Source organism: Pseudopipra pipra, chromosome 5 (assembly GCF_036250125.1).
Source record: "Pseudopipra pipra isolate bDixPip1 chromosome 5, bDixPip1.hap1, whole genome shotgun sequence".
In the NCBI taxonomy this organism is placed as follows: Eukaryota; Metazoa; Chordata; class Aves; order Passeriformes; family Pipridae; genus Pseudopipra; species Pseudopipra pipra.
This window is the reverse complement of record NC_087553.1, coordinates 46,110,360-46,133,342: the sequence shown is the minus strand read 5'-3', so window position 1 is coordinate 46,133,342 and position 22,983 is coordinate 46,110,360. Positions and strand designations below refer to the sequence as shown.

Below are 22,983 nucleotides of genomic sequence, written 5' to 3'. Positions count from 1 at the left end.
TCCTTCTAGGATATGTTTTACAGATACCAGGATAGATACGAAAAACAAGGTCATGTATGTTAAAAGTGACTAAACCCTCCATTTTACACCTTTTTCTCTAAAGAAGGAACAGTGTAGTAATTTTTAATGTTACCTTCAACAGCTACAGAAAAAAAACCCTCAGCCTCTTAAGACCCGTAAGATAAACAAAGCTGCTGAGTAAAGGACATCTAAAAATGGGTTTGTAATTTATACTAAAAAGAAGCAATATCCAATATTGCTATTTTAAGATAGCACATTTGGAAGAATATTATTTGAAATATTTTTATAGAAGAGCAATGATGGAATAGTGACAGAATATATAATCATATTGACACTGCAGATGCAAAATAGAATAGAAACGCTTATAGTAGCACTTCATAAATGCCATTTTAAAATATCACATTTTACATCTAGCTTTTCTAAGCAATTTAATATTTTTTGCCTCAGAAGACTACAGCTAGACAGCCTGCACAGCTCACCTTCCCATGCTACAGTAAGTCATCTCTGCAGATTAAAGGGCTATCCCAGAGAACAGTGACCCAGAAGCCAAAGTGTTTACAATTTGTTCCAGACATCATATATTTAGCTACACACAGTTCTTTGTATTTACAGTCCCTTCTATTGCTCTGTTGAGAGTAGTAACCTGAATATGCCGAGAACATAGTGGGAGCCTGTTAAACATGGACTAAAATTACTCCTGTGTCTCATAGCTGCAATGGTTTTAACAAGTGCTGCACAGGCACAGTGTGAGTAATACCATTTATATTCAGTTAAGCTAATCGTCCTTATCTCACTTCCATAGCCCCTTCTTCCACAAGGACAGATAAAAGGCATCTCCTAGTGGCTTTTGAGACACTACTCTGTTAGCCATTTCAACAGACAAGAGGTCCTATGACCCATAACACATTTTGACAATTTTCAAGCTGTTTGGAAACTACGAAAGATAAAATCTAATAAGTGGATGTTTGCAGAAAGATCCAAGTTTTTGACATTATTAAAAAAAAAAATCTGCTACTTATCAGAGCCATATTATCTATACTCTAAAACTAGCAGTCAACTTGCTAACCTAAGTTCTCAAAGTACTAAAAATAACCCCAAACCAACACACCTCCTGCACACGGCCCCCTCAGAAGACAATCCTGTGGTTTTTCTAACAGCAACAATAAAGGGTTCTACAAGGTGATTTTTATTCTTCTCTCTTTTGATAACAAGACTAGAGTCTCACCTTGTCTGGCCCAGAGCCACACAACCACCAAAGCTGCTTTCTCTTTCTGGAGTTGCTGCTTTATGATACCACACTGACAAAAGCACCACTCTGTTGCTGAAGCTTTGCAAAATAATTGCACCCTATTGGCCTGACCTAAATCAGGAGCCTAGTTAACACTCCCCCTTGCTCCTCAGTGCTGATGGGACTCTGATGGCAACCTGAAGCCATGTTGCTTAGAGTAGGTGATGGTGGACATGAATAGGAGCAAACCTCTCCAGGTTCAAAGATCAGAAAGAGACTTCATTGACAAGTTCTGGCCTTTTTTTTCAGGATGAGGCAGCTGCATCAGGGGCTGCTGCCAGAAACAATTTTGGATTTAAGTAAGCAGAACAGGTACTCACACTATCTAACTACTCTAACTGTCTAACTAACTAATGCCAGTGCTCTGAATTCCTCACCTAGAAATGCTTTGTTATCTTGGCAACAAAGAATAGAAATTTAAAATTATTCAGAAGATCAAGTGCAAAAATCTGACTCCTCCCAAGTCCCTCTAGATCATGATTTAGGCATTAGGTGTATTCTTCTTTATCCTGACTCTAAGGCAAAAACTATAAGCACTGCTAAACAACAGAAGTTCAGAGTTAAGAAAACTGTTACAGCAAGATGACTTAAGGGAAGGAATTCCAGATGCCAATTATGCACAGAAGCAGGCTCATTTTTACTCTTCTCTTCCAATGTCACCTACCTCAACTGTTTATGCTTGGTACAAAAGAGCATGGAGGAACAACACTGGGTCAGTTGTAAAAGTCTGGACTGAGCTACTGCTTCATGCTGACAAGAGCAAATCCTACTGGGAAAGCAGTGAGGCAGAAGCAGCAGACTAGAAAAATATATCAACATGCTTCAGCTACTGCAGCTCTTGAAAAAGTACTTTATTAGGTCAGAACAAGGGTCAGTTTTGGGTTTTATGCTTTCTGACAAGACACCAGTAGCAAATATGAAACAGTAAAGTGTGTAAGAACAATACATTCCGAGACTGTTAATATCTCTGTATATTTTAACTGTTAGAAGTAGCCAGCAACTGAGGATATTTGAAAACTAACATTTGAAAATCTGTTTCACGTAGAAGCCTAATCCTTTTGACTGCATGACCCTGAAGTCTCCTAGCAGTGAGTTCCACTACTACATTACATAGTGTAATGAAATACAAGTTTGAAACTTGCTGCCTAATCACTTCAATGAAATCTTAACTCTTACAAGCTATCAAATATTCCCAAACCAAAGTCATGGACAATGTCAAACTGGTCCTCTGTCACATTTTAGTTTTCTATCTTTTTCAAAAAACAGCACTGAATGTGGTACTTGAAAAGAAGACAAACCCCAATTTTAAGTAGTGGTCTAATATTTTTGTTTGTTTTGCTTTCTTTTTTTTTTGACTGTCACTGCGTCCTAACCTAGCATTTGCAGAGAAGCATGCTGGCAGCAAGACTTTCTTCCTTAGCAGAGTTTAGAACTCCTCAGGCTTTATTATTACATACACGATGTAGACTGATTTGCATTTACTATCACTAAGTTACGCCTGGCACTTTAGCACTCTGCTATTCAGTATCAAGAGATCTTCCCAAAATTCAGTAAAGGAAGCTTCAGATTTAATATATGGTACTTTCAGCAAAAAGTCAGTCTTAAAAACATTCCTTTGATTACTGAGTCCAAGACCTTCCTATGTTTAGAACTCAATATTCCTCCTTATTCCAATGGCTTGAGTAGCTTGCAGAGAAAAAACTTTTATTACCTTATTCTTGTTTCTGAATTCTTGTGTTTATGGAGCAACACAAGCACAAGAATGACCTTCGGAACGAGACTATATACTAGCTTTGATGGGGGGGTGTGTGTGTGTTTCTTTGCTTTGCATCTTATGTATTTGAATATAAATTGGTATTAAAAACAGATAATGGAATATTTGGAAGAAAATTAAGTCCTGATGGTAAAACAGTAAGAACTGTAAGAACAGTAAGAAATCAAGTGTCTGTGGTTTTGGGAATGATCGCTGATACAGGAGAACATGACTAGAACCCTAGAGATGTAAGGATGGAGACCCTATTTAAAAGGTCTTGACAGCTTTATTTGCAAAATAGGTGCCGACACACTTTGCTTAGAGACCATGATGGTTCCAAGTATACATGAAAGCTAATTTTTAAGCATGTAGGAAACTTTGTGCCTTTTAGATTTTGCCAACAGGTTCAGATGGCTGTGAACATAGAACTGTGACCCAGGTTAGATACAAGTATATTCAAAACGCCATGGATAATCATAATTACCATGTTAGGCACCCAAACGGCAGTCAGGAAAAACAGTGCTGATGCGACAGTAATTTCTCATCTACTGTATGAGAAGTTAAAAGACTAGTACAATGCTTAAAGCTGAAATTCAACCCTATGAATAGGAACTAGTGCAAGATTCGCATTCCACTGAAGTACTGCTAAAGCCTCCTGTTTCCAAGCAGGCAATAAACAGACCAATACGTAAACAATCAGTGGTGCTAACAGTCGTCCTAAGAGGAATCCTGTTGGGAAAAAAGCTGTGGGAAATTCTCTTAGGTAAGATTTCACTCTCAGGGTTGGGGTCTAGATACTAACTGTAAGTAGTATTCTCATAGATACTCTTCTGGACTTAAGTGTAGGAACACACCATTTCCTTAAGAAGCTGCCTTGAAAGGTGAAGTTTTGAGAACAGGTATAAAAAGACAGGAGAGTGAGAGGACAGAATAAAAATACAACATGATTTTCAGTGTCTCCAACACCAAAACAAACTTATATTACAGATCACTTTGTAGCAATTTACAAAAGGTACACTACATATATTATATATACATATAGAATAGTATTATTTCAATCGCTAAGTTCTTCCTCATCACTGAAATAAGCACTTTTCTTAATCCGTGGACGTTTTGAATCATCTGAAATTGAAGATTCCCCTGCAGTCTGTGTCCATCGCTGTTGTTCTTCCTCAATTTTGGCTTGCTACAATGAAAGAAGGAAAAGTATTAGCTAGGACTAAGAACAACTAAGATGCATTACAAATAATAATGCTAATTATTCATATGCATTGAATCATTAAATAAGTTAGAGAATTGCAAGGGTTTATCTACATTTCCAGTAAACTGTGTGATAAATGCACTAGGAAACATTCCTGAAAGTATTTCTCACACACAAGCAGTCTTCTACACCATTGCAGGCCACATGGACTATCCTGTATTTTCAAAAAGTGGAATTTTGCCCATGGCAAAAAAACTATAGAGCAGCTAAGATCTGAAGCAAAGAATGCCTCACGTTTTAAATAGACGTTATTGAATCAGCTTTGTTCCACTAACAAGTCTTCTAACAGTTGTCTTTTGCAATCATTCATTCACATAATGAATGCCTTTGGGGATTATTATTGAAGGTTATTCAGCTAAAGATTTAAATAGAAGCTTCCTATTTTTACCGGATAAAATTTTTGGATGGTGAGAGATACGGGAATGTTTCTTGGCTTCATAGGTTTTATTTTCAATTGTGGAGTTTTTGGGGAAAGGGGGAATAATTGTGCATATTTGAATTATTTTTTTGGACTACATAATGTAAAAATTCTGCACTCATTACAGTCAGATTCAGAACAAAGTTGTGCTAATAACTCTTGAGGGTTTTTTTGGGGACAGGCACACAGCGGAGAGGGAGCAAAGAAATTTGAATAACAGGTCAGGTTTGCTCTGTGTAGTGAAGCAGAAGTGTGTAAACAAGTAATAAAGGCAGTAATACAGATGTCAGACAATGTATCTACATAACAAAATATGCACTCAGTATGTTTCGAGAGATGAGTCTACTACTACTGCAGTGTGAAGATGTAACTACAGTTACCAACTGCTGCTGCCAAGCAAGAGCCCCCAAGTGCTATAGAGCGGACAGACCTATGCACGTATTCAGAACTTTTGAAGAGCATCTGAAGAAGGAAGTAGACTTGCATTTAAAAAATAATAATAAATATGCAATGCTTCAATTCTGTACCTGAAAAGCTATGGCTTGGCTGAGGCTATCCAGAGCAGGGTCTTCTCCTTCCTCTTCACTTTCTCCTTCCTCCTCACTTCATTGTGCAGAGAGAAAAAGAATAAAAGTTCTTTAATTTAAGTGTTTAGTATGAAAAAACTTCCTAAAAGAAGTAGGAACATGTAAGTAAATATACATACATTTCTTCTGGCTCAACTATTTTCTTCTTCTTCTTCTTTTCTTTTTTCTTCGGTGGCTCCCGCTCTCCTAGCATATTCTTAGGACAAGCATAACTTAAGTGTCCTGCTTCCTTGGAGAAAAAGAAATATTGCTTAACACAAACCATTACAAACAACTATATGTTAAAACATATCATGAGGGAAGTTAATGTAAGACAGTTCATGGAGAAAAAAATGGAAGCAATTAGTAAGATAAATGGAATGCTGAATTAGCACACAGAAGACAAACTCCCCTCTATAAACTTGCCATGGAAATTAAGAGATTGGTGGTGATATGCATGTTTAACTGCATACTAAGAACAAGCCATGAACACAAAAGATTTCTTTGGCTGCTGCAATAGCTGAATATACTACATACGGTTTATATTCAAGATAGAAATCTCAGAATTAACAAGTTAAGACACAGAAGTGAGACAACATTTTTGCTGTTATGAATATAAATCAAGTTTGTATTGGACATTAAATACCATCTCTGAATCTCATTGAATACAATCTCAATGTCCTACATCATTACATTCAGTAAAAGTCAGAAATTGCCTAAAACTTAAAACTCACTGCTAGATAAAACAGTTGTTTCCACTGCTTATTTTACTGCCAACTATGTTGTGAACTTCTAAAGATATAGCAAAAGCAGGCATTTTGAAGCAAAGATTAGGAGATTTTCATTCACAAACAGCATTATACTGACACTCAGATTTGTCTGCTCATCAGCATGTTAAGCATCCGTAACACGCACGTATTTTTCCCCCACCCCCAGAATCTCGAATAAAAGACAGAAGGGGTACTATCATTCCTGAAAATGATACAACGTGCTATGCAAGTTGGTAATATCAACCAAAAAAAATTCAACAGCAAAGGCAGGATTAGCAATGGCCAAACTGAAGACACCAGCTAAGATTCTGTGCTCGTTTTGGCTGGGATAGTTGATGTTCTTCACAGTCGCTGGTATGGGGCTAGCTATAGTTTTGGATTTGTCCTGGAAACAGTTGATTACATGGGAATGTTTTAGCTATTGCTGAGCAGAGTTTACACAGAGTCAAGGTCCCTTCTGCCACTCATCCCCCTCAACACTGGGTGGGCTGGGGGTGCACAGAACCAGGACGACTGACCTAAAATGACCCAAGGCATACTTCTAGACCAGATGATGTCATGCTCAGCCATAACACTAGTGGGAAGTTTGGCAGGGGTGCTGTTGCTCAAGGATTGCCTAGGCATTGATTGGTTGGTGGTGATCGATTGTTTTCATTTGCATCACTTGCCTTTCTTGGGTTTTATTTCTCTTTGTTATTTTCATTTTCATTACCATTTACTATTATTACTACTATTTTATATTATTTCAATTATTAGGCTGTTCTTATCCCACAACTTTTCTCCATTTCTCTACATTTTTGGTTTTACTCACCCCACATTCGTAACACTTAGACTTATCAAAGTAGTTACGCCTGCGAATGAATTCTGCTGCTCTTCCATTATCAATGGCAATACTTGCTTTTATTACTCTTCCAAACAACTGAAGAAAATTGGAAAGAAAAGGTAAATGTTTTGGGACTGCAAACCCAACCCTCCTGCCATAATGACTTTCCACAATTTACCTGTTTGTTATTAAGTGCCCGAGAACAGTTTTGTGCAGATTCTTTATCCAAAAACAAAATAAAGGCAACTCCTTTGCTCTTCCTGGTGTCTTTGTCTTTCATAATAGTAACTCTGGAAACATATAACTGCATTATTGATACACTAAAATGACTTCAGAGACATTTTTTCCTTAAAGATCTCAGTGGGATCTTAGCTTTGTTATATAGCAAAAAGGTTAAAGTATATCTAACAATAAAAATGCTCAATAAAGAGAAATTCAAAGGAACTGCTAACCTGGCCATGTGCTTACAGGTAGAGTGGAGATGATTTTAAAAAAGAATGTGGGGTATTTCTGGGGACAGTGTCACTCTTAATTCCCTTGGATGACCTGAACAGAGAACATACTCTTTAGATCTGCAGGCAACCTAACTGGAGGGAACTACGCATACTGGAGGTGAAAGAAAAATTCAGGAGTAATCTAATCACTGCTATTATTGCTGAAAAACACAGTGCATTGAACTGCATCCAAACTGAGAAATCTATGTTTGTGTAGAACTAATCAGCTAAACAGGTTCACAGTAAGAAATGCTAAGTATGTGCAGTATTGTTCTACAAATATCTCCAGCTGAAATCCAAGGATTATGGATACATGTGTTATTTCACATGACATGAAGTTAAATCTTCAGTCTAACATTGATATCAACAGCTTCAATAGCACATTGAGAAATTCAAGAAGGATCTAGATGCAGTAAAAAAAAAAAAAGAAGAAATTACAAGATAGGGCAGGGGTGTGGGAACCTACACAACTTCAACTCTTATTGATTTCAAGTGCATCCTTATATCTAATTTTAGGTAAAATACTAAGCAGTCACAATAACAAGTCCCTCAAGAATCACAAGTAGAGAACTGTACATTGCAATTGTGGGAACTGTGATATCTGATTGACATAAGTAAAAGCTCTCACTTCTACACTTATCCATTGTGCCCCACACATGTTCAAGGGAAGGAGAACAATACTTACTAGAAGAATACTACTTCAACTATTTCAGAGAAAAGACTGATGGTATGTAATGACATTCTACTTGCTCTTAGGAAATGGTTAGCAAAACCTGTCCCTAGCACAAATATTCTTGTACTATGTATGTAACTGCAAGAACTTCCAGTTGTTAAATTAAATTTATACTTTATTAAAATGAACAGAACTTCAATACAGTTCCACATTCATGCTTTAATTATAAAAAGCTCAAGACTCTCAGGTGAAGGAAAGACATTAAATATTTAAAATGAGAGGTACAAAAATAGAAGGCCATATCAGGTCACTTACTTGACAACTTTCCCATACTTTGAAAATATCTGAAATATAAAACAAAATAAAAAGATTTAGCAACAGACAATTGCATTTCATTAGTAATAAATTTATCACAACAAACTGATATATATCAGTATGATTTTACACTCAAAATCGTTGTCAGCAAATTAAATCTAAACAATGCAGCTCTTAAAACTTACCCTGTACAGATCATTGTTTGTCAAAGCAAAGGGTAAATTGGACACATACACTGTGCTTTTGCTTGGTGCCAACCCACCACTCATTTTTCTGGTAACAGGAGAAAGAGAGAAGAGTTAAACTGTATTCAACAGAGAAATCAATTAAAAAAACAGTTGCAAGACTTTCAGTTGTATTTCAAACCCAGCCCAGACAGCCATGATGAAGTTGCAGAAAAGCATAGCTCTTATTTCCCTTTATCTCCTTTACATCATTTTACATGGAAATTAGTGTTTGCCTTCAGGGGCTACAGAAGACATACATTCCTTCCTCCTCTCCTGGATCCAAACATATTTTTCTTGTATATGAGCCATATGTGTGTGAAATTATTGACCTTTGTTCAAGTACCTGCATGATATGATTCTTTATACAAGTATCAGTTCAGCTGCATTCAACATAAAACACAATCAGTTAAGTGAAAAAAAGCTTCCCTAAAGCAGAGCCCTAATAATTGGAGAGAGAGATAGATACATTTTAAAGTCAATGTAGTAAGATGCTAGAGCAGTATGCATTTCCTCTTGTAGCTATTGCTCAGGTTTCTACACTCCTCTAGAACTCCAAGTGTATTCCAGAGCTGACCATAAGGCAGCATTCTCCCCTAGAAGCACTTCCCTTCCTCCTCCTAATTAAGCAGATCTATCCCGGCAAGAAACAGGGCAATTTCAAAGCCATTTTCACTTCCAATCTTTTCTATGGTCTTGAAACTAAGTACGTCCGGAAACAATGAATCAACTAAAAAATATTGTTATAACCACGTACATATCTTTTAACACTAGGTGAAGAGTAACTGAACTAACTAGAGAAAGAACAGCCAATGTTTTTCTTCCCATTTGGACATTTCCCAAAATTTTAAGTGATGTAAAGTCTGTGTAAAACATTCTCTTTGATCCATTCTGTAGCCATGGCTCAGACCAAGAGCTATGTGAGTAAAATTTAAGATCAAAACACAGCCCTTTTGAAAGAGCACACCAAATAGTACAGCAAATCCACTACCTACACAGTCCAATTGCTACCTCCTTGTCCAGTTTCCTACAGCCTTATTACTGCTTCTTGGCACTTCTAGCCAATTTCTAACTGAGGATTAAGCCATTTCTTCAGCAAGACCAACTCATTTTTAAAATGCAGACAAAAGCTGATCAAGGGATAAAAAAACCTGAAGTATTAAAAGCAACATCTGCCATAGCACATAGTTTCTTATGGGACTTTTTGGGTAGCTAGTCTGAAGAGATTGCTTGGCCAAGTGCCAACAAAGTAACTAATATCATATTATAATCTGGCTGATGGTTTCAGGCATTTCATGATTCAGCCATCTGAAGACATGATATTCCCAACAGGCACTGATTATCCAAGTGTTTTGCTTCTTTTTCCTGACATGCTTATTGTATCACAATTCATTTGAGTGGCAGTTTCCAAGTGATTGAATTTTGAGGTTCTCTGTGTTCAGAGACAGGTTTTTTGGCATGAGCAAAAACAGAAGCATAAAGGTTAAGCAAATGAAAACAGAATAAATTTTCAATAAAGGCTATACATTGCATCTGGTGTTATGCAGGCTGGATTCATTATCCCAAATTCCTTTCTGCTTGGCATTAGTATCCTTGACAAGCCTAACCAAACTGACTTGGCAACATTCCACACGAATAGATGGTCTGAAGTGGAGTTATCCAGATGTACAGTGGATAGAAGGACTTGGTAAGATTGACCTTAATGCTGCGCTATAGTACATCGCCAGTGCTAATATATTGCAACAGTGGAGGAGAAAACAGCAGAGGTGAACCTCAAGTGTCTGAAGACAGCAATTTCAGTCTGCCTAAATGACAAGAGAAGCTGGAGCATCCTGTAACAGGAGATCAAGCAGCCCTCATTGTAACGGGCAGGCGCTGAGGAGAACGGCATCGCTGGAGAGCAGTCAGCTTGCACATTCCACAGCACCACAGTGCAAACCTCCAAAGAGGAGGTGATACATCATGCAGAGATTACTACGGGCCTAATACCTCAGTTGTTAGGAAATTATTAATAAAGGCAGCCTACAGAACCACCATTTTCAGCTGCACACTACTTTTTCCAGAAGCAAGCTGGAAGAGTTGCACCTTGGAGTGCTGGCTGCCAGACAGCTGAGGTTGAACTTTGTTTCTAGTCCTCTGAACAAATTTAAGTGTAACAGTTTTGCTGCTCCAACTGCCCAAATATTTTTAGCAATTTCTATTGTTTAGGACTGTTGTGCAAGGATTTCTTATTTTTAATGTCTGACTCACTGGACAGGCACAAGTTTAATACAAGACAGAGTACTGTAACTGTAGGGCTATCATCATTTACTATCTGATGATTTTTAGTGGGAGGAGTAAAAAAATGCCAGTTCCAGCTTTAAGGCAGATCTCTAGATGAGACATGTCATCTGGAGGCTCACCATTACAAGGCTGAGAGGTCTTCTATTTCAGGAAGTTTCTACTTCATAGAACTGTCCAATAAAAATTTAACACTTCATCACATTCTTTCTCCTTGATCACTAGTCACTCTGCTCAGCTGGCAAAAAAAAAAAAGTAAATATTCCCTTTCCTCAAGAAAAAAAAAACCAAACAAAGCAACCAAAAAACATCTGAGCTTTCTACTTGCTGCAGGAGACTCACCTTAGAGTCATGTACAGCCTGACTTCTATATCCTGCTAGAGCTCTCCAACAAATCAAAACATTTCTGTTTTATCCTGGATGCTTTTATGGGGTTTCCCTGATCTTCAAGGTATTACCTGATTACTTAACTTTAAAGCATCAGCTGAAAGTGAGTACATTATTCCCATGGGACTGAGTAAAATTCCCATTAATGTAACAGCCTCTGTGTAATATTAATGTCACCTTCATAATTTTTACATATTAACTTTGAGGATAGAGTTGTCTCTCATTACAATGACTTCTTGAATTCAATCTTTTTTGACTTTTCTAACAACTTGAACTAAAAGAAGCCATTCTTTGACAAGAACCATCTGTCAGTAATGATTAAGTCTCCTGAAAAATAGATCAGGTACATGAATATGTTTTGTTTGAATCCAATATGCTTAATGCAGCATCTGTCACTAGCGCTGGGGACATCACAAGAAAAGACAATGATTAATTTCAGTAACCGGCTTTTCTACTCTGTCCCAGAACACATAAGAACACCAGCAAAACTGTTCAGATGCCTCTGAAGCACCAAGTGGAGTCTAAATTTACTCATACTTCCAAGACTTAACATCAGTGTTTCCACTTAAGCACAAATTTGTGTGTTTAAGTGCAGAGCAGCAAGGTCAGATTTATAATTTAATCAATTAAAGTAGCATAAATGATTTGTGAACAAGTTTCTCAAGGCTTGCTCACTCAGGCCAACTAATTTGAGCTCTTCTATCTTGATCCTTAAAACACAGTATTTTATTCCTGATTTAATAGCATGAACAGAGTTTAGACCCAAATCAACAAACCATTAGTTTCAGAGGAGCTTGGCTCAGGCTTATAATCAAATGTCTGTGGTCAAGGAGGAAACCAAACTCATGTTCTCCTTGGTTCCTGTCAAGGGTATTAACCACTTGTTACAATTCTATCCTACAGAGGGGGAATGGAATAAGCTGTCAAAGCATAATCTGTTTTATTTCACAGTCACCTAAATAGTACAAAGCAAATATTAAACAGGATCAGAGTTTGGTAAACAACGTTAATGCTATCAGCAAAGAAAGAAAGTCTGCCCAAGCCAAAGAGGAACGTAAAAAGGATCCGTTTGAATTGAACCACTCTTACGCACTAATCTAGCTACAAAAACTTAGGGACATTAAGTAAGCAAGCATCAGACCACCAGCAAGGACTACCTTAAGCTCTTTCTTAACAGTCTTTTTAAAGCGATTTCCAGTATAGCCAAGATTGGAGAAGAGCTGTTTGGTTCAATCGCATCTGGTCTCGCCCAGAACCTCACCCAGGAGGGGCAGATCTGGGTAGCTTAGTAGGTGACGGCCCTTCCTCCTCAAACCCCAGCCGAGAGACTTGACTCCATTTCAGAGCTCGGTACGTGCAAACCTCCATTAAGGCAACAAAGCCACAGACTGCTCACAGACTCCCCACGCTGTACTAAAGCTTTTGGCCGTAGCATCACCCCGCGGTTCCCTTACCACAGCACGGTCCCGACCAGCTGCTTATTTCATCCCTTCCTACGCCGCAAAAGCCCGAAGAGAGGGAGCTGTAAACAAGCGCTCCCACACGTGTGGTGCTCCCGTCCCGGAGGGCTCAGCCCGCGAGGGAGCCCATCCTGCCACGCGGCACTGGAGGACGCGCAGGTCCCTACGGGATCGGTCCGGACTCTCGACTCGCCGCCTTCTCGCTGCTCCCCGCTCCCACCGCCCCGATCCCGTCGCGCTTCCGCTGACGCCCCGCGCCCTGCGGCCAATGGGCGGCGGCCCCGGGAGGGCGGAGGTTCCGCTGACGCGCCGATAGCGCCGGAAGCGGCGGTGGAGGTGTGGTGCTGTCCGGGCGGTGCAGGTGTGGTGCTGTCCGGGCGGTGCGGGGCCGTGCGGGAGGTGCGAAGCTGTCTCGGGGTTTCGGAGCCGTCCTGGACGTGCGGGGCCATCCCAGGGCCGCCGCGCCGCGGGAGCTGGACGCGGGTGAGCGGCGGGGCGCGGAGCGGGGCCGGCTGTCCGGCCGGGCGCCGCGGGGCGAGCAGGGTACTGCGCGCTGCCGCAGCCGATGGCGCGGCCCCGCCGGTGCGCGCTCTGTCCTTGCGGGGCGCCCCGGGGCCGCCTGCCCCTTTTCAAGGGTAGATTGTAAATTCTTTGTCTGGGGTATCTGGGACTTCAGGGGAACCAAAACTGTCAGAAATACACAAAAAGACGTGGAAACTCACGCAGTCAGTGCAAGCAGTGAGGACAGTTTGTTGCAGTGATTTGCCCTGGGTGAAATACGCAGGATTGGTTGGTACTTTCAGGAGTAATTGTTGAGAGCATTGCAGTTTTGACCTGTTATGACAGCAGTATGGAGAGCTGACATATTTTATTGTCCAAGTGTGCCGCAAGACAAAGCCGCGGAGGAGGCGGAGGTCCATGCGCTTGTTTGCATTGACGGTGCCGGCGCAGCAGCCCCTCGCAGCCTGGTGGAATATTCTTTTCGTGGCATTGGCACTGGTGAAGGACAGGTTGGTATCTGCAGGTGGTCAGGCAAAGAGAAGTGCTAATACATCAGTCACTGTATTAATATAACCCCCAACGCGTTGCCTCCATTTCTCTTGCTCTCAGGGATGTATTGGAATGATGTGGTAAGAAAACGGAATTGATGGGATTGTAAATTCTCATTGGAATGCTGCTGCTCTGAATAATTTTATTCAGCTTATGCATGTCTGGCAATTTTTTCTTTTGAGATGCAAGTTAATTTGACTTTGGAAGAAAGCTGCTTTCCTCAGGTTATTTGGTATCTAGGTGAATATGCCTAGACTTGTTGCAATCATACTTCTTTTTGCTTTTGAAAATCTTACAGCCTAATATTTGTTATTAGGGAGAGATGGACTGTCTTTGAATCTCTGTTTTTTCTTAATGCCCCCCTCACATTATTTTATTTCCTGATGTGTTGGATTTTTCTCTCTACTCTTACACTTCTGCTTTTTCATCCTACGAGTAGGACTGTGACTGTTCAGTGTTTTCTGCCCGTCCCAGATATGAGGGGAGGTTGAGAAAGTTGTGGGTTTTTTTTCCCTCTCAAACTCAGTTTTATCCATCTTATCAATCGTCTAGGTAAGAGATGCTAGGATATCTTTGAAGCATTATCAAATATGGAGTCTAATTGTTGGAAGAAAAAGCAGTGTTTTCTCTCTGTCTTTATGTCCTCACTGCAGGAATCATTGCAAAGTTAATAGTGATATTTCTAATAAGTTACATCTGTCCCAGATCTTACTTTCACAAAAGCAGCTGAGCTTTTTTTGGAGAGCTTTCCAAAGCAGAGGAGTGACAGAACTGGCCCACGTTTGTCAATTTGCTGTTTGTCAAAGTAATATTATGAACCTAGATATATCCCTTAGCATGGGAGACACTGCAGCTGCCTGTCTCTGCATTTACAGCACAGCATTGGTTTTATGCTTTGTTCACATATGGCAAGATATAGCCATCTGGATTAGAGAGCTGTATGTTTTGGAAACAAAAATGTAGATTCTACAGAAGGATGATGGCACACACTAGAAAATTGCGAATCCTGGAGAAGTAGGTATTTCTAGCCTTGATGAAGACTGGTGTCTCAAGTAAGTGTAAACAGACAAGAATTGTGTACAAAGTATTTCAGAATACTGGAGTGCTTTTGCAAATGCATGAAGGATTTTTAGCACATTATTTAGAAAGCAAAAAGGAATAAAAAAACAATGACTTATAAAGAAAACCCAGTTGTGCAAAAAAATCTGAAGTGACCTATGTAATGTGCTTAATGAAGAAACCCTTGTTGTATTACATCAGTTATATGTATATACATACAGACAGAGTGCTGTGATAATCGGAGCAAAGCCATTCTTGGCCGGCCATAGTAGAGCAGCTTGTGTTGCATTAATAGAATGGCTTCTCCATTCACAGAATGTATTTATTTGAGAAAATAAAGACCTTGCTTTAGGTAGAAGAGTCACCTCTGATCAAAATTAGGAAGAGATTGTTTAAATTAATATAGCTAGTGGTTGTGTTAAAGACATATCAACTACTTTTGCTGTACTTGCTAATAGAAAATAGTCATTCAGTATGAGTGGCAATGTTGATAGCTGTGAAACAGAAACAGATTTTTTTTTTATTTGTTTTACAACAACTTTGTACTCATTGAGAGAACAGATGAATTTGAATTCAGCATAATAAACTTGAGATTTGATCTCCTGAATCTTTGTTAATGGAATATTCTCATATTGACCTTAAGAGTTTCGATTCTTCATGGTTGTTATTAAAGCTGTGTTAGGTCACATGATTTAAGTAATGGGTTTTTTTCTTTTTCTATAGAAACAGATGAAATGTACTCAAGATGCTGGGAAATGCATTTTCCTCCTTTTAAACATCTTTTTTCTTCTAACTTTATCTCATTGGTCTCAGCTAAAATTTGTCTGTTTAGTCTTCTATGTAAAATCAGTCTTCTCCTACTTGTTCACCTTACTAGCATTTTGAGCAATGTACTTGATGGTTGATTCTGTCTGATTAACTCCTTCATTTAATTCCTCTAAATGAGAATGAGATTTTCTTTTCCACCTCCATAGTTGCTTGTTTTCTGGTGTATATTTTTTTATGTCCATCTACTGACTTTTGTGATAGTGTATCTCTACCTTCTTTCCAGCTTGTGTTTTGCTTTGTCAAAATACTGATGATAATTCTTGCTAGTTTCAGTGAGGTCCAACAGTGATAAAAAAGGGAGTGTTTTTATCAGCCTGGCTGCTTGATAATATAATGGAGCTTGTACATGAGTGGTGGTGGTGGTGCCTGCTGCCAGTGATGCGTGTTGGGATGTTGGAGGTGGTTTGACTGACAGAGTAGCACGATGTGTAAGTTTGCACTCATCTTCAGTGGCACTTGTCTGAAATGTGTGGCTTTTTGAATGGTGTGTTCAGTTAACAGTTGCATAACTTCTGCAGGCACCAGGGCAGGGACACTACTGTATTTATCAAAATGGAAAAAAAAAAAGCCCACTTGAAAACCTTTTTTGAATGCAGCTTCTGGTATTTGCTGTTGGTCTAAAAAACCGAGGCTTACTGTCAAGTACCTAAATCTCTGCACATGTGAGAGAGGGGTGAGCTGTGGACAAACAGGGGTGGGAGTGGGTGCTATTGGGTGGCTCAAGTGCTCCCCAGCTGTGGGCAGGTCTGGCAGAAGGAATAATCCACCCTGGGGCAAGGCTTGGGCATGAGGGGCCTGCAGTGAAATGTATTGAGGAAGACCACGTGATGCTTCATGTCTTGCTTCATCCAAATCTCTCCCTCCTGGTACTTAAAAACATGGGTATTCAGGTACTAGGCACAAAGAAAAGAGGACTGTGGGGACAGTGTGAGAGCAAATGAAACACCCTCTCTGTAATGTAGGAAGGAGGGCATGAAGTTGGTCAAAGAACTGTTCATGTACATGTAACCCCTGGCGGGAATTTTTAAGGCTTTAGCAAAAGTCCCTGGAGTAGAGAATAAAGAAAAGTTGAGACAGTTACTGTGAAAGTGCCAGGACAGTACTTCTGATGATACACCTGACCATCCAATACAGCAATATGAAAAGTGGTTTCAGAATTAGTAACTCTTCTGTCCCTTAGAGGGCAGGGCCAGCGGATCCTCTAGCTTTTGCCCTTACTAAAACCAGGATCAGCTGGTTGGCTTAGTCAGCTTTTGATTTGTAATCTGTGGCTACATCAGGCTAGTCCTGTGTCTTGGTTATTGAACAAACTTAAGGTCAAGTCTCTTATAAAATGGAACAATATTTTAAGAAGATACTCTGGTTCGTTTGAACCAATGGTAGGGTAAAAGTCTCTGAACATAAATGCATCTTACAGTTGAGGAAAGAGTTGCTTTGTCGGGATTTACAGTGTATTTTTAAAGGAAAAGCCTTTGTTAAATCGTAACCTCTCATCACATGCAACTGAGTTTTATTTTTCTTAATGATGTTAAAAGACAGTTAAATAAATATTCATTAAGTGAATATGTTAAATATTTTTCTGAGTGCTTATAAGAAAGCAGTTACAGTAGTTTCCGAAAGCTTTTGCTAATGAATGGAAGAAAAACTGGGATTTGAGATAGTGAGTAAAAGATGACAAAAGGGAAAGAAAATTCTGGAATTTATTAGGAAGGTGTTTTTTCTGTAATAATTTGTCACAGGAAGGTTTTGATACTGTTTATTTAGCTGAGTAATTCATATTCTTTCTTAATTGAGTGTGGTAAGTAACTGCTAATTCAGACAGATCACAGGGGACAGGTGGGTAAAACATTTAGATTTTAGCTGTCTGGTTTACTTAAAAGAAAAAAATGTACTTATGATGAATATATATGCATTTTTTGCTAATTTCAGTTTCTTTTTTTGTAGGAAAGTGAATGGATCTTCAGGAGCAGAGTTGCTAAAACTGACGGAAAAGTGAGTATGTGAGTGTTTGTTGTTTTATGCAATGGTACATATCTTAGTACTACCTCTGTTCACAGTTATTAATCCCTTTGTCATGTTGATTGTTAGCATCTGTGTTAATCAATATTTCTGTATAGCCTCATAAGTCTATTTCCAATAAAATGTTTTTAGTTTGTGCAGGTAGGTAATGTTATGTATTTCTTCTTCTGAATATGACCTGCTGTTACTTTTCCTTAATGACTGTTTTTAATAGCAGAGCTACCATTGTGAGGGGAAGCTTTGAAAAATATAATTCTAGCAGTTTTTTGAGCTCCTCAAGTCTGTATTGCCCAACATAGCATGACTAGAATCTCTTAGGGTGATGGTTTATTGCTACCTGCCTTTAATTACTAATTTTGACTTTGAAAGTCACGCTTCTTTGGAAAGAGGAATTTTTGTGTTCTGCTGGCTTCCAATTTAAAACAGGAAGTATCTGCATATGAAGAATGTGTTTTATTCATGTAATCAAAGCGCAGAACTTTTTAGTAAATGAATGATGTGCTGTGTTTTAACTGCTTGATAGTTGAGTTAATGAAATAATTAAAAGTTATTATATTATATTAAAAATTAGAAATTATTTAATAAATAGTTTAAATATTTTTTAGGAGTCCAGTATTTTTAGCAGAGCAGTATCAAAATTGCTATATGTGTATGCATTTATATGTACAGCTAGTATTTGCAATATGCATATATTTCAATAGAGCTGTTTATAATATCTGTAAGTCCTGTAATTTTGCTGATTATGCTACACTAATTTCCACTTGTTCAGTTGTTCTGGCACATACTGTGAGTTATTTTTGCTTAAAGTACATTAATTACTTTCTATAGTAATTTCTAGTATAACTAGAAGTACTTATTTTAAAGGGCTGACAATAGGAAGTGTATGTACAGAGCTGGTGCATAATACATTATATTGAGAGAAGTCCGCGAACCTTTATTTCTATGCTCACTATCCTTTTGTCTATTCATAAGTAATTGGTTTTCACTAATTGTATTTTTATTGTCTTTAGTGGCATATCGAAGAGATGAAATGTGGTCTGAAGGGCGATATGACTATGAAAGAGTTCCAAGAGAACGTCTCCCTCCAAGGATTCACGGTGATGTAAGTGTATAGTAAGTTTCTATAGCATTATAGTGTTACACTTTATACAATGGCTTGTACCATAAGGGCTGGATTTATGTTCCTAATATACCCCAAGTTCTTTTCTTTTCTCAGTCTTTCAAGCCAACAAGCTAGCAAATGCATTTGCATAGAAGTCATAGGATGCCTACAAAATTAAGTCTTGGGTACTTTTTTCTTATTTTCAAGTCTATTGTAACTGTTTCAGAATATTTGTATTTTGATAAATTGAATTTTTTTGGTGTAATTCTTTGTGTTATTAAACATAGGGTTTTAATAACTTCTAAAGAACAAAAGGCCATACTGTGTTGTATTTTTCCAGTCTTTTCTTTCTATGTCAGTAGTATGGACGATAACTCTCAGACACGTAGTGTGACTCCTGGGGATGATCCTGTGCAGGGCTAAGAGTTGGACTTGATGATCCTTGTGGATCCCTTCCAACTCAGCCTGTTCTGTGATCTGTGATTCTTTTAAGTAATTTGAGGTCATAAAGTAACTACTTTCAAAATTGTTCTTGTCACCGATACAGTTTTTTATTATGATGCTTAAAGTATTGGAGGAAATGTTTATAACAAATGTTGAAAATACATCTTTACTAAAGAAATTGTGCTTTGAAGTCTTGTAAGGGAAATGCTTTTCAAGAAGTGTCAGTGGAAATCTACTTTGTAGGCATGGAGTCTTTTGTGGTATGTTACATATGTATGTTGTGCTTGTAAAAGCAAACACAGAAGCTATGCTTGCTCTGCTGTAGAATAACTTCAGAATGCTTTCAGAACATTTCTGTGCCAAAGAGTTGGGTAATTTTTTTTCTTTGTCTGAAGTCTCTAACAAAGATATAAACCGGGCTGTAGCTTTGTCTTTTGAGGCATTACACCATAAATAGAACTTTAAGAATACTGTTTGATATTTATATTTTGCATCCTGTGCAATGTGCTTTAGGCAAAATAAAATTTCAGATACCAGTGCCTGTTATCTGACTTTCCTTTTAATTATCTTAAATGGTGAAATAATAGCATAGCTGAGTTAGCATACCTTCTGGGTCCCATTTGTTACATTTTCAGCTCATCATTTTGGAAGCATACCAATGTCAGTAACTTGGTAACCAGTTATATAGGCTTCTCTGTTGAGTAATGTATTAGACTTTGGCTGCTCTGTGGCATTTTTAACTCTCTTTACAGGGAACAACAAAATTTCTGTGTTTTCAGCAACCTGGAAATCAGATTCATTTGGACAGGGTATTTAGATACCTCCTCCTCCAAAATACTTATCAAGAGTAGGACAGGAGGAAAGGCAGAATGTATTTTCACAGATTTTTTTTTTTTAGTAGTTTGACTTGACTAACATGTTGCTGATTTAATTTTACCATTGCATCAATGACATTTCTAAATCCTTGTAGTCTTTCAGGCTGTTCAGAGAACAAATCATGACATATGCATTATGAAAATTTACTTTACAGTTTAAAAGATGTGATTCATTCAGTTTGATGCAAGAATTAACTAGGTAGTTCAAAGCTAGCTTTATATTACATGTGTTTGGAACTGGGGATGAAAGGACTAGCAGAATACACTCATCACAATTAATACTATCCATCTCTACCAAAACAACACCCCAGTAGCTGGGCAAACCAAAATGCGGTGTCTCTCTGCCATACTGAAAGATGAAGTTCCTTCTCATAGAGCTCTGCAGATTCAAGACCATTAGAAGGCAGTTTCTGTCCTTGTAAGCCTGTGCCATTGTATCTGTCCATGTGTAGAAGTCTGACTTAATTTTGACTAGGCAAGTGAAATGGCATTAATTTATTCAAGATATGAATGTGCTTAGTGCTTGCTGATAGGTTAGTACATTGGAACTGAGATGTGCCAGTGATACAGAATGAAGTATCTTTTGTTTGAGAGAGCAAGAGCTGTGTCCTGATCTAAACTGGGTGCTAATTATATATCAAGTATAGATTGTAGTAGAAACACATGCTTTCAGATCCTGGTAAAGAACATAAAGTTGCATGCACTTGGCACAGTAACTAGTATCCGTAACTAGATACACCTTGAGCTTTCATGTGACTGTCCTTATGTGTGTCAATATAGTTATGTGATGGGGTCTTCTGGGTGAGGTTAAAGCATACAGCTGTTTTATTTCAGCTGCAGAGCACCTCTTTGTAGGACACTAAACTAAAAAAAAAGAATTACATGTGGAGTATGTTCAATGAGGTAAGGGTAAATCAAGCATTGTGGCTGTGTATGACTGTGTGTGAAGTATCCACTTTGCATCAGTATGGCTATAGCCTGGCTTGGGATTGCCCTCTAGTCCATTTGTTGGGTGGCCTGTGAAATCAGAACTAACGTTGTTTTGCATGACAATATTTAGCAGTTTATGAGTGTAATTTTTGTGTATTTTTCTACAAAAACTATTGGTGCATTAGGTTGTGACTTCTGCTTACTATTAAAACAGTAGTTTGAATATCTTTTTCTCCCTCCAAATTGCACATGCTAACTCAACTCTCTGCATATGTAGCTTTTGGTTTAAGGCCCAAAGAAAAAATATTTTGCTAAAGGAAGAAGACTTAAAATACAAAATCTTTCATTCATGTTTTCATTTGCTTTTTATTTGCAGTTGACTTAGGTAAAACTTGGTTCCAGAAAATTGAATGTGTATCTTTTACAGCTGGACAATTTTTGCTTAATAAACAAAGGATTTCTTTAATTGGCAATGGCATATGACTTGTTATTTATTTGAAGGAAATACAGTAAATTAATTTTGTGTTCTTGCAAAAAGCTGTCTGAAACTTGCATTAAAATTAAAAATGAGTGTTAAAACTCTCTGTCACTTGAATCCTCAGATCACCTACTGCATTGTATTGAGTGGGTGCTTATCTATTAACATTATGAAGCAAGGACTGTCTTAATTATAATCTCTGCTGTGTGTGGGATGTTGTGGACATTAAGTAAATTGTTAATATTTTCAAATGTGCTCTTTATTTTACAGGCATTACAGGTGTAACTTGCTCTGTTGGTTTCCAAAGTTAATATAAAAGTCTTTGAGAAATACGTGTAGCTAATGCTTAAAAAAACCATGTAGCTGATGGTTAAAAAGTAGCTAATGCTGTTGAAAATTTTCTCTCTATAATTAAACTTGTGATGCCTAAGGATTGAATCTGAGTGGTGTCCAATTAGATTTAATAAGTTATTCCACCATCAGACTGGCATGATTTTTAATATTTGTTGTTTTCCTGTACAGTTTCTTCTTTTAAGATTATTTAAGTCCCATATTTAGAAATAATTTATTTTTAGTTTTGTTTATTCACTACAGATTTTCGTCTTTTAAAAGCAATGTGATTTTGTTTGTTTTGTGGTTTAGGGTGATTACCACAGAATAGTAAACGTTGTGCCCAAGAAACCACCACTGCTTGAGAGACCTGGGGATGGAAATTACAGTCGGTATGATGATTACAGTCATGCCGAGTACAGAGACTATGAAGAGGGTCGTAGTTTTGCCCATGACCGAAGAAGTGGCCCTCCACACCGAGGTGTACGTAAGGTGATTCTTCTCGCATGTTTATGATATTTATTTTTTCATTAATGCTTGAGTACTAAACAATTAAAATACTATTTCAGACAGAGTACTGGTGTTACTGCTGTTATCACAAACTGAAATAGAATTAATAGAAAAGAAATCCAGGTTTTGGATGTGAAAGCCCAGAATCTGAACTGGGAAAACAAAAATGGCCAGAAGCCCTCTCTGTAATGCAGTGCAAAGTTACCTGGATGAATGGAAGAATGATTGCAGAATCTTTCTATTTAACAAGTCTTTGCACATGCAAGTTGTTGAATGTTATCTACGTATCCTTCTAGTTCTCACAGTTGTTCACTTAGTTAAACACTGTTGTGATGATGAATGCATTTTTTTTTCCAATAGCTGCACGTAAGCACAAAATTTATGGTCCCTTGTAAAGGTTATTACTGTTGCCTCCTGCGATCCAGCTGTTTGGAATTCTGTAACTTCAAGCTATTGATGGTAATTTGTATTTCAAAGAGGAAATTTTTTTTAAGTCAAAGCATCTGTAGTTATTTTAGAAACTTTTGTAGTTTTTGTGTTTTGTACAGCATTGCAAAGTTGCTCTCTTCAGTACTGATAGAGAAAGAAAATGGAGTACTGTGAAAAAATTAAGAGGATACTTGGT

At 38.1% G+C, this 22,983-nt stretch overlaps 2 protein-coding genes across 7 annotated transcripts in view; one reads left to right on the top strand and one right to left on the bottom strand.

Moving 5' to 3' along the window:
* Positions 1-2,323: 2,323 nt before the first annotated feature.
* On the bottom strand, positions 2,324-12,977 carry ZCRB1 (zinc finger CCHC-type and RNA binding motif containing 1). 3 transcript variants are annotated; one of them, XM_064655887.1, is made up of 9 exons: positions 12,728-12,977; positions 11,009-11,124; positions 8,568-8,655; positions 8,383-8,411; positions 7,079-7,190; positions 6,889-6,996; positions 5,448-5,557; positions 5,269-5,344; positions 2,324-4,248 (listed from the first exon to the last, which is right to left on the bottom strand). In XM_064655887.1, the coding sequence occupies exons 3-9, from the start codon at positions 8,649-8,651 to the stop codon at positions 4,117-4,119; spliced, it is 651 nt and encodes a 216-aa protein (XP_064511957.1). In that variant the 5' UTR covers positions 8,652-8,655; positions 11,009-11,124; positions 12,728-12,977; the 3' UTR covers positions 2,324-4,116. The 3 variants fall into 3 exon arrangements, with proteins under 3 accessions (XP_064511957.1, XP_064511956.1, XP_064511958.1); XM_064655886.1 differs by lacking the exon at positions 11,009-11,124 and having other exon boundaries at positions 12,728-12,976; XM_064655888.1 differs by lacking the exons at positions 8,568-8,655; positions 11,009-11,124 and having other exon boundaries at positions 12,728-12,976.
* Positions 12,978-13,095: 118 nt separating this feature from the next.
* Positions 13,096-22,983, top strand: part of PPHLN1 (periphilin 1) — a 68,435-nt gene continuing 58,547 nt past the window's right edge. For 3 of the 4 annotated variants that reach the window (XM_064655883.1, XM_064655882.1, XM_064655885.1), the window contains exons 1-4: positions 13,096-13,216; positions 17,615-17,662; positions 18,700-18,791; positions 22,161-22,340. In XM_064655883.1, coding sequence (XP_064511953.1) covers position 17,662; positions 18,700-18,791; positions 22,161-22,340 — 273 coding nt within the window. In that variant the 5' untranslated portion in view covers positions 13,096-13,216; positions 17,615-17,661. The remainder of the gene's footprint in view (positions 13,217-17,614; positions 17,663-18,699; positions 18,792-22,160; positions 22,341-22,983) is intronic. The other variant, XM_064655884.1, reaches the window with a different exon arrangement.

Excerpts from the sequence above, each read along its gene's own strand:
- ZCRB1 (XM_064655887.1), bottom strand. The coding sequence starts at position 8,651 with ATGAGTGGTGGGTTGGCACCAAGCAAAAGCACAGTGTATGTGTCCAAT. Across the intron at positions 5,345-5,447 it reads ATAGTTGAGCCAGAAGAAAT|TGAGGAGGAAGGAGAAAGTG; the intron begins GTATGTATATTT and ends TGCACAATGAAG. Across the intron at positions 4,249-5,268 it reads GCCAAGCCATAGCTTTTCAG|CAAGCCAAAATTGAGGAAGA; the intron begins GTACAGAATTGA and ends CTTTCATTGTAG.